The sequence below is a fragment of the Salmo salar genome, unplaced genomic scaffold, assembly GCF_965601325.2.
Source record: "Salmo salar unplaced genomic scaffold, fSalSal1 ptg000257l, whole genome shotgun sequence".
Lineage (NCBI taxonomy): Eukaryota > Metazoa > Chordata > Actinopteri > Salmoniformes > Salmonidae > Salmo > Salmo salar.
The window spans coordinates 3,859,208-3,869,545 of NW_027675339.1; the positions used below are offsets into that span (position 1 = coordinate 3,859,208).

General features: G+C 43.0%; 1 protein-coding gene across 1 annotated transcript; it reads right to left on the reverse strand.

Annotated features, from left to right (window-relative positions):
* Nucleotides 1-1,320: 1,320 nt before the first annotated feature.
* LOC145867239 (NLR family CARD domain-containing protein 3-like) lies at nt 1,321-3,790 on the reverse strand. Its single transcript, XM_082971314.1, has 2 exons — nt 1,790-3,790; nt 1,321-1,510 (listed from the first exon to the last, which is right to left on the reverse strand). Exons 1-2 carry the CDS (start codon nt 3,169-3,171, stop codon nt 1,321-1,323), a joined length of 1,572 nt encoding a protein of 523 aa, XP_082827440.1. The 5' UTR covers nt 3,172-3,790.
* Between the last annotated feature and the right edge of the window lie 6,548 nt (nt 3,791-10,338).

Consider the following 10,338-nt stretch of genomic DNA (forward strand, 5'->3'; position numbering starts at 1 on the left):
GTGGGGAAAATTTTTATTTTATTTTTTTATTTCCCTCATTAAAATGCAAATCAATTTATAACATTTCTGACATGAGTTTTTCTGGATGTTTTTGTTGTTATTCTGTCTCTCACTGTTCAAATAAACCATTAAAATTATAGACTGATCCTTTCTTTGTCAGTGGACAAACATACAAAATCAGCAGGGGATCAAATACTTTTTTCCCCCACTGTATATGGGGCTTTGGTGACAAAACGGATGGCACTGTGATAGACTGCATCCAATTTATTGAGTAGGGTATTGGAGGCTATTTTGTAAATGACATCGCCGAAGTCGAGGATCGGTAGGATGGTCAGTTTTATAAGGGTATGTTTGGCAGCATGAGTGAAGGATGCTATGTTGCGAAATAGGAAGCCAATTCTAGATTTAACTTTGGATTGGATATGCTTATAGTGAGTCTGGAAGGAGAGTTTACAGTCTAACCAGATACCTAGGTATTTGTAGTTGTCCACATATTCTAAGTCAGAACCGTCCAGAGTAGTGATGCTGGACAGGCGGGCAGGTGCAGGCAGCGATCGGTTGAAGAGCATGCATTTAGTTTTACTTGTATTTAAGAGCAGTTGGAGGCCACGGAAGGAGAGTTGTATGGCATTGAAGCTCGTCTGGTTAGTTAGTTAACACAGTGTCCAAAGAAGGGCCAGAAGTATACAGAATAACACCAATAACAGAGGGGGTCTGATCTTTGTGCCTCTGTAAATTTCTCATTTATCATTATTCACGAATCATTCATGATTATTCATAATCATGGTAGCATCCACATGAATGTAGAAGTGTTCAGAAACATATTCTATTCTTACTGACAATACAAGTGAAATGACTCCAAAATGACAGGACATTATTCACCAATCAGTTTCTATTTGGAAAAACATCATCCAAAACACAACCAAGACAAACTGCAAATGAATTCAACAAGTTTGTAGAATCACAAGCTTGATGTAATCACTGCAGGCATGGAACATGGGACTAAATACTAAACTTATGACTACTTTAATACAATATAAGTGAATTTGTCCAAATAATTAAGACTTCTTCAAATGGGAGAACTACGTACAGAAAGTGCTTTAATTTCTAATTGGTAAAACAGATATGTATGAAAATACCCTCAAATAAAAGGTGACATTCTGTAAGGTCACCTAATATGAAACATCTCAAATCCAAAATGCTGGAGCATAGCACCAAATGTAAAACTGTAAGCTTCACTGTCCAAACACATATGGTGTGGACTATGTGTGCCTGGTAAACACATGCGGATCTGGTGAACAGTTATCACTTGTTGACCAACTACAGGAATACTGACCTCAGAATCTCCAGTTTACAGTGGTGATTCCTCAGTCCAGCAGAGAGCAGCTTCACTCCTGAATCCTTCAGGTCATTGTTACTCAGGTCCAGCTCTCTCAGGTGTGAGTGGTTTGACTCCAGAGCTGAGACCAGAGAAGCACAGCCTTCCTCTGTGACTCCACAGCCTGACAGCCTGCAACGAGATCATCATGACTTCACAAACACACTGTTAATTTAACACCAGTAGTGTAGAAGGACAACGGTAGATGCATTAGGTTTATTCTCTCAAACAACATATAGATTCATCTTCCGTCTCCTAGAATTGTATGGTCATATTGTTATACTAGATTGAATATCTGATTCAATATGTTATTCAATATAATATTATATACATATTATAATACATATTTTTCTCTAAACTGAATATTTCCTCCAGATGATTCTTCCAGATGATGTCATTTTATTTACTCACAGAGCAGCTCTGGAGGCTTTGACCACTGGCAGCAGCCTCAGAAGACCTTCCTCTGATCTGGAGTATTTCTTCAGGTCAAACACATCCAGCTCCTTTTCTGAAGTCAGCAACACAAAGACCAGAGCTGACGACTGTGCAGGTGACAGGTTGGGTTCTGAGAGACTTCCTGATCTCAGGTAGCTTTGGATCTCCTCCACTAGAGAATGGTCATTCAGTTCATTCAGACAGTGGAACAGATTGATGCTCCTCTCTGGAGAAGGATTCTCCCTGATCTTCTCCTTGATGTAGTTCACTGTGTCTTCATGGCTCTGTGAGCTGCTTCTTGTCTTTGTCAGTAGACCTCGTAAGTGCTTCTGATTGGACTCCAGTGAGAGGCCCAGAAGGAAGCGGAGGAAAAGGTCCAGGTTTCCTGTCTCACTTTGTAAGGCTTTATCCACAGCACTCTTGTAGACAGTAACTTCAGACTTGTCTCTGTACAGCAGAGAAAAGATGCTGGACTTTGTTTGCTGTTTGTCCATGAGATTCTCATTTTTGTTGATGAATGAGAGGAACACATACACAGCAGCCAGAAACTCCTGAATGCTCAGATGAACGAAGCAGTACACCTTGTCTTGGTACAGAACACATTCCTCTTTAAAGATCTGTGTGCACAATCCTGAGTACACAGAGGCTTCATTGACATCAATGCCAGCCTCTTTCAGGTCTTCTTCATAGAAAATCAGATTGCCATTCACTAGCTGTTGAAAAGCCAGTTTTCCCAGTGACAGAATGCTCTCTTTATTCCAGTGTGGACCTGTCTCTTCTTTCCCAAGATACTTTTCATTCTTCTGTTTGGTATGAAACACCACAAGGTGTGTGTACATCTCAGTCAGAGTCTTGGGCATCTCTTCTCTCTTATGTTTCAGCATGTGTTCGAGGACTGTTGCAGAAATCCAACAGAAGACTGGAATGTGGCACATGATGTGGAGGCTCCTTGATGTCTTTATGTGTGAGATGATTCTGCTGGCCAGGTCCTCATCACTGAATCTCTTCCTGAAGTACTCCTCCTTCTGTGGGTCATTGAACCCTCGTACCTCTGTCACCTGGTCAACACACCCTGAAGGGATCTTATTGGCTGCTGCAGGTCGGGTAGTTATCCAGATGAGAGCAGAGGGAAGCAGATTTCCCTTGATGAGATTTGTCAGCAGAACATCCACTGAGGTTGACTCTGTGACGTCCCAACAGATCTTGTTCTTCTGGAAGTCTAAGGGCAGTCGGCACTCATCCAGACCATCAAAGATGAACACAACTTTGTACTTGTCGTAGTTGGAGATTCTTGATTGTTTGGTTTCCATTGAGAAGTGATTGACAAGTTCAATCAAAGTGTGTTTGTCCCCTTTCATCAAATTCAGCTCCCGAAAAGGGAATGAAAACACAAATTGAACATCCTGATTGGCTTTTCCTTCAGCCCAGTCCAGAATGAACTTCTGCACAGAGACTGTTTTTCCAATGCCAGCGACTCCCTTTGTCAGCACAGTTCTGATAAGTTTGTCTTGTCCAGTTAAGGGTTTGAAGATGTCGTTACATTTGACTGCAGTCTCTGGTCTTGCTTGTTTCCTGGTTGTTGTCTCAATCTGTCTCAGCTCATGTTCATTATTGACCTCTCCTGTTCCACCCTCTGTGATGTAGAGCTCTGTGTAGATCTTATTGAGAAGTGTTGGGTTTCCTTGTTTAGCGATCCCCTCAAATACACATTGAAACTTCTTCTTTAGATTAGATTTGAGTTCACGTTGGCAAATCACAGCAAGCTCATCTGAATGAAGAAATAGCACAGAGGATATTAATATTACGTCTGTTTTAATGCCTACAGTATTGTAGGACTGTTATAACATTTTAAATTATAATCATTTATTCTCTTAACTGACTGTTTAAATGTTTTCATAATGCATTACAGACTGGTGTGACTGATAATGTAATTATTGGTATTATTGATGGTATTATTAATGTTGTCTCTCTGTCTCTGTCTCTCTCTCTAAATTAATCAACACAACACATCCCTTCTGCTACTTGATGAGGTGTTGTGTTAAGGCTGCTACAATATCATTGAGTTACTCAGCTACTTTAGCTGTACTTTAGCTACAGCTTTTAAATGTTATAAAACAGCATTCAACATGAGGCAGACAGATCTTACATTTCTCCAGTGTGTCAGCAAGCTCCTTCTGGTTCATTTTCCTCAGGACGTGCAGTGTGATCTTCAGAGCCCCCTCTCTGGCACTGCTCTCCTGCTTCTCATCTTCAGCATCCACCACTTCCTCATCCTGCTTCTGACTCTCAAAGCCTTCTGGGAGTTCTGGACTAAGAATCCTCTTGAACATCTTCAGCTCGTTCTTCACAAATGTCATCATTTTCTCTTCAAGCAACTAAAATAAATCAAGTAAATAAGTTAAGCAAGAGAAGAAATGCTTTCTCATTAACACAATAATGAATAATTGACAGATCAACTTTACTTGAGGAAAACAAAAACAAATGTTCATAACAGGACCACATACACTGAATATAGAGTCCAGGTCTGTTTGATGACTCTGGGAAGACTGACCACTGAGAATCTCTGACTCTGATCTCTCCTGTTGGTTTCTGTGGACAAAACATGAGATTACATCTCCTCAACCAGGGAGTCACACACACCACACACACACACACACACACACACACACACACACACACACACCACACACACACACACACACACACACCACACACACACCACACACACACACACACACACACACACACACACACACACACACACACACACACACACACACACACACGCAGGGAGGGAACGTTGTGTTTGTTTAATATTGTTTTAGGACTATGAAAATGGACTAAAGGATTAGCCTATGGATTATGAAAACAACCAAAAGAAATGTGAAAATGTGAGAGGAGAAATGACTAGAGACGGTGTTGTTTAACTCACTGACCATGACCCATGAGTTCTTCTTACCTTTGTTCAGTAGAAAAGTCTCCCTCTCTAAACTCTATAGGATGATCCATAGACCAGTCACTCTTCATGGACACACAGCTGGGAACAGGGGAGGCTGGTCTCTCCTGCTTGATTGGTCTTCAACACAACAGAGACAAACATTACATCTCTCATCTACTCTGAGCTCAGATGGGAAACATAAGAAGACTTTCATTCCAAAATGCAACATATCACTTTACAGAAATGTTCATAAATTAGTCTTTATTGTTTAAAGAAATTAGTAAAGAGATTGTTGTGTTTTTTCACTATCTAATCATGGCATGGGTTGTTCAATGACAGACATGTATTTGTTTAAAATCTATCACTTGATGGTTTCATTTCAGAGACAAATAATGTTTTTTGCTAAATGCAATATATCTGCCTCACTCTCAGAGAAATCAGTAGTACTGCTAGGTTTTACACAGTAATAATATATATCTGCCTCACTCTCAGAGAAATCAGTAGTACTGCTAGGTTTAATAAAGTAATACTATATATCTGCCTCTCAGAGAAATCAGTAGTACTGCTAGGTTTAACACAGTAATAATATATATCTGCCTCACTCTCAGAAAATCAGTAGTACTGCTAGGTTTTATACAGTAATAATATATATCTGCCTCACTCTCAGAGAAATCAGTAGTACTGCTAGGTTTTATACAGTAATAATATATATCTGTCTCACTCTCAGAGAAATCAGTCTTACTGCTAGGTTTTATACAGTAATAATATATATCTGCCTCACTGTCAGAGAAATCAGTAGTACTGCTAGGTTTAATACAGTAATAATATATATCTGCCTGTCAGAGAAATCAGTAGTACTGCTAGGTTTTACACAGCAATAATATATATCTGCCTCACTCTCAGAGAAATCAGTAGTACTGCTAGGTTTTACACAGTAATAATATATATCTCTCTCTCAGAGAAATCAGTAGTACTGCTATGTTTTATACAGTAAAAAATAACATGGTACTACATTTTTAATAAAGAAATGTACAAATGATACATTTGTGACATCAATATATATATATATTTTAAAAAATATTCAAGAAATTTGTATGTGATCTGTTTGTAAAACATTTACATTTGACACTTTTGTCATTTAGCAGATGTCCTTATCCAGGGCCTGGTTTCCCAAAAGCATCTGAATGAATCGTTAGAACCTTCATAGGAACATCGTTAAATCTCAGAGCTTGAAAGAGAGCGACCCGTCTCTACATATTTTACTGGTTTGTGACTCACTGACTCCACCCCCAGCCAGAGGGGAATAAAGTAGCCCAGGAGTTAACCTGTTATGGCTAGGGGGCAGTATTTTCACAGCCGGATAAAAAACGTACCCGATTTAATCTGATTATTACTCCTGCCCAGAAACTAGAATATGCATATAATTATTAGCTTTGGATAGAAAACACTCCAAAGTTTCTAAAACTGTTTGAATGGTGTCTGTGAGTATAACAGAACTCATTTGGCAGGCCAAAACCTGAGAAGATTCCATGCAGGAAGTGCCCTGTCTGACAATTTCTTGCCCTTCTTGATTATCTCTATCATTACAGAGGATCTCTGCTGTTACGTGACACTTCCTATGGCTCCCATGGGCTCTCAGAAGGCGGCAAAAAGCTGAATCGTGGCTTTGCAGGCTCTGGCTGAAAAAAAGTAGAGCGTTTGGGTAGTGGCTGGTTACAGTACTGTGAGACTCAGGCGCGTGCACGAGTCGACCGAATGCTTTATTTTCTTTTGTCTGTTTACCTAAACGCAGATTCCCGGTCGGAATATTATCGCTTTTTTACGAGAAAAACGGCATAAAAATTGATTTTAAACAGCGGTTGACATGCTTTGGAGTACGGTAATTGAATATTTAGAAATCTTTTGTCACGAATTGCGCCATGCTCGTCACCCTTATTAACACTTCGGATAGTGTCTTGAACGGACGAACAAAACGCCGCTTTTTGGATATAACTATGGATTATTTTGAACCAAACCAACATTTGTTATTGAAGTAGCAGTCCTGGGAGTGCATTCTGACGAAGACAGCAAAGGTAATAACATTTTTCTTATAGTAAATCTGACTTTGATGAGTGCTACATTTGCTGGGTGTCTAAATAGCTAGCCGTGATGGCTGGGCTATCTACTCAGAATATTGCAAAATGTGCTTTCACTGAAAAGCTATTTTAAAATCGGACACCTCAATTGCACAAAGGAGTTCTGTATCTATAATTCTTAAAATAATTATTATGTTTTTTGTGAACGTTTATCGTGAGTAATTTAGTAAATTCACCGGAGGTTTGCGGGGGGTATGCTAGTTCTGAACGTCACATGCTAATGTAAAAAGCTGGTTTTTGATATAAATATGAACTTGATTGAACAAAACATGCATGTATTGTATAACATAATGTCCTAGGTGTGTCATCTGATGAAGATCATCAAAGGTTAGTGCTGCATTTAGCTGTGGTTTTGTTTTTTGTGACATTATATGCTATCTTGAAAATGGGTGTCTGATTATTTCTGGCTGGGTACTCTGCTGACATAATCTAATGTTTTGCTTTCGCTGTAAAGCCTTTTTGAAATTGGACATTGTGGTTAGATAAAGGAGAGTCTTGTCTTTAAAATGCTGTGAAATAGTCATATGTTTGAAAAAATGGAAGTTTTTGTATTTTACAGGAATTTGTAATTCGCGCCACGCCTATCATTGGATATTGGAGCAGGTGTTCCGCTAGCGGAACGTCTAGATGTAAGAGGTTTTTTAACACACTCAGGTCAGGGAGAGTTGGAGAGGCAGGTTTATGGTTCCCCCCCTAGACTCTCAGGAGTTAACACACTCAGGTCAGGGAGAGTTGGAGAGGCAGGTTTATGGTTCCCCCCTAGACTCTCAGGAGTTAAAACACTCAGGTCAGGGAGAGTTGGAGAGGCAGGTTTATGGTTCCCCCCCTAGACTCTCAGGAGTTAACACACTCAGGTCAGGGAGAGTTGGAGAGGCAGGTTTATGGTTCCCCCCCTAGACTCTCAGGAGTTAAAACACTCAGGTCAGGGAGAGTTGGAGAGGCAGGTTTATGGTTCCCCCTAGACTCTCAGGAGTTAACACACTCAGGTCAGGGAGAGTTGGAGAGGCAGGTTTATGGTTCCCCCCCTAGACTCTCAGGAGTTAACACACTCAGGTCAGGGAGAGTTGGAGAGGCAGGTTTATGGTTCCCCCCCTAGACTCTCAGGAGTTAACACACTCAGGTCAGGGAGAGTTGGAGAGGCAGGTTTATGGTTCCCCTAGACTCTCAGGAGTTAACACACTCAGGTCAGGGAGAGTTGGAGAGGCAGGTTTATGGTTCCCCCTAGACTCTCAGGAGTTAACACACTCAGGTCAGGGAGAGATGGAGAGGCAGGTTTATGGTTCCCCCTAGACTCTCAGGAGTTAACACACTCAGGTCAGGGAGAGATGGAGAGACAGGTTTATGGTTCCCCCCTAGACTCTCAGGAGTTAAAACACTCAGGTCAGGGAGAGATGGAGAGGCAGGTTTATGGTTCCCCCCCTAGACTCTCAGGAGTTAATTAACACACTCAGGTCAGGGAGAGTTGGAGAGGCAGGTTTATGGTTCCCCCTAGACTCTCAGGAGTTAACACACTCAGGTCAGGGAGAGATGGAGAGACAGGTTTATGGTTCCCCCCTAGACTCTCAGGAGTTAAAACACTCAGGTCAGGGAGAGATGGAGAGGCAGGTTTATGGTTCCCCCCCTAGACTCTCAGGAGTTAATTAACACACTCAGGTCAGGGAGAGTTGGAGAGGCAGGTTTATGGTTCCCCTAGACTCTCAGGAGTTAACACACTCAGGTCAGGGAGAGTTGGAGAGGCAGGTTTATGGTTCCCCCCTAGACTCTCAGGAGTTAAAACACTCAGGTCAGGGAGAGATGGAGAGGCAGGTTTATGGTTCCCCCCCCCCCTAGACTCTCAGGAGTTAAAACACTCAGGTCAGGGAGAGTTGGAGAGGCAGGTTTATGGTTCCCCCCTAGACTCTCAGGAGTTAACACACTCAGGTCATGGAGAGATGGAGAGACAGGTTTATTATTCCCCCCTAGACTCTCAGGAGTTAATTAACACACTCAGGTCAGGGAGAGTTGGAGAGGCAGGTTTATGGTTCCCCCCCCCCCCCTAGACTCTCAGGAGTTAACACACTCAGGTCAGGGAGAGTTGGAGAGGCAGGTTTATGGTTCCCCCCCTAGACTCTCAGGAGTTAACACACTCAGGTCAGGGAGAGGTGGAGAGGCAGGTTTATGGTTCCCCCTAGACTCTCAGGAGTTAACACACTCAGGTCAGGGAGAGGTGGAGAGGCAGGTTTATGGTTCCCCCCTAGACTCTCAGGAGTTAACACACTCAGGTCAGGGAGAGTTGGAGAGGCAGGTTTATGGTTCCCCCCCTAGACTCTAAGGAGTTAACACACTCAGGTCAGGGAGAGATGGAGAGGCAGGTTTATGGTTCCCCCCCCCCTAGACTCTCAGGAGTTAACACACTCAGGTCAGGGAGAGATGGAGAGGCAGGTTTATGGTTCCCCCTAGACTCTCAGGAGTTAACACACTCAGGTCAGGGAGAGTTGGAGAGGCAGGTTTATGGTTCCCCCCCCCCTAGACTCTCAGGAGTTAACACACTCAGGTCAGGGAGAGTTGGAGAGGCAGGTTTATGGTTCCCCCCCCCCCTAGACTCTCAGGAGTTAACACACTCAGGTCAGGGAGAGTTGGAGAGGCAGGTTTATGGTTCCCCCCTAGACTCTCAGGAGTTAACACACTCAGGTCAGGGAGAGTTGGAGAGGCAGGTTTATGGTTCCCCCCTAGACTCTCAGGAGTTAAAACACTCAGGTCAGGGAGAGTTGGAGAGGCAGGTTTATGGTTCCCCCCCTAGACTCTCAGGAGTTAACACACTCAGGTCAGGGAGAGTTGGAGAGGCAGGTTTATGGTTCCCCCTAGACTCTCAGGAGTTAAAACACTCAGGTCAGGGAGAGATGGAGAGGCAGGTTTATGGTTCCCCCCTAGACTCTCAGGAGTTAACACACTCAGGTCAGGGAGAGATGGAGAGGCAGGTTTATGGTTCCCCCCCTAGACTCTCAGGAGTTAACACACTCAGGTCAGGGAGAGTTGGAGACGCAGGTTTATGGTTCCCCCCTAGACTCTCAGGAGTTAACACACTCAGGTCAGGGAGAGTTGGAGAGGCAGGTTTATGGTTCCCCCCTAGACTCTCAGGAGTTAACACACTCAGGTCAGGGAGAGATGGAGAGGCAGGTTTATGGTTCCCCCCCTAGACTCTCAGGAGTTAACACACTCAGGTCAGGGAGAGTTGGAGAGGCAGGTTTATGGTTCCCCCCCTAGACTCTCAGGAGTTAAAACACTCAGGTCAGGGAGAGTTGGAGAGGCAGGTTTATGGTTCCCCCCTAGACTCTCAGGAGTTAAAACACTCAGGTCAGGGAGAGATCGAGAGGCAGGTTTATGGTTCCCCCCTAGACTCTCAGGAGTTAACACACTCAGGTCAGGGAGAGATGGAGAGGCAGGTTTATGGTTCCCCCCTAGACTCTCAGGAG

Bases quoted from the DNA above. Each gene is read 5' to 3' on its own strand.
- LOC145867239 (XM_082971314.1), bottom strand. From the start codon at position 3,171: ATGAAAGGGGACAAACACACTTTGATTGAACTTGTCAATCACTTCTCA. The intron at 1,511-1,789 runs GTGAGTAAATAA...ATCTCGTTGCAG, and splicing joins AAAGCCTCCAGAGCTGCTCT to GCTGTCAGGCTGTGGAGTCA.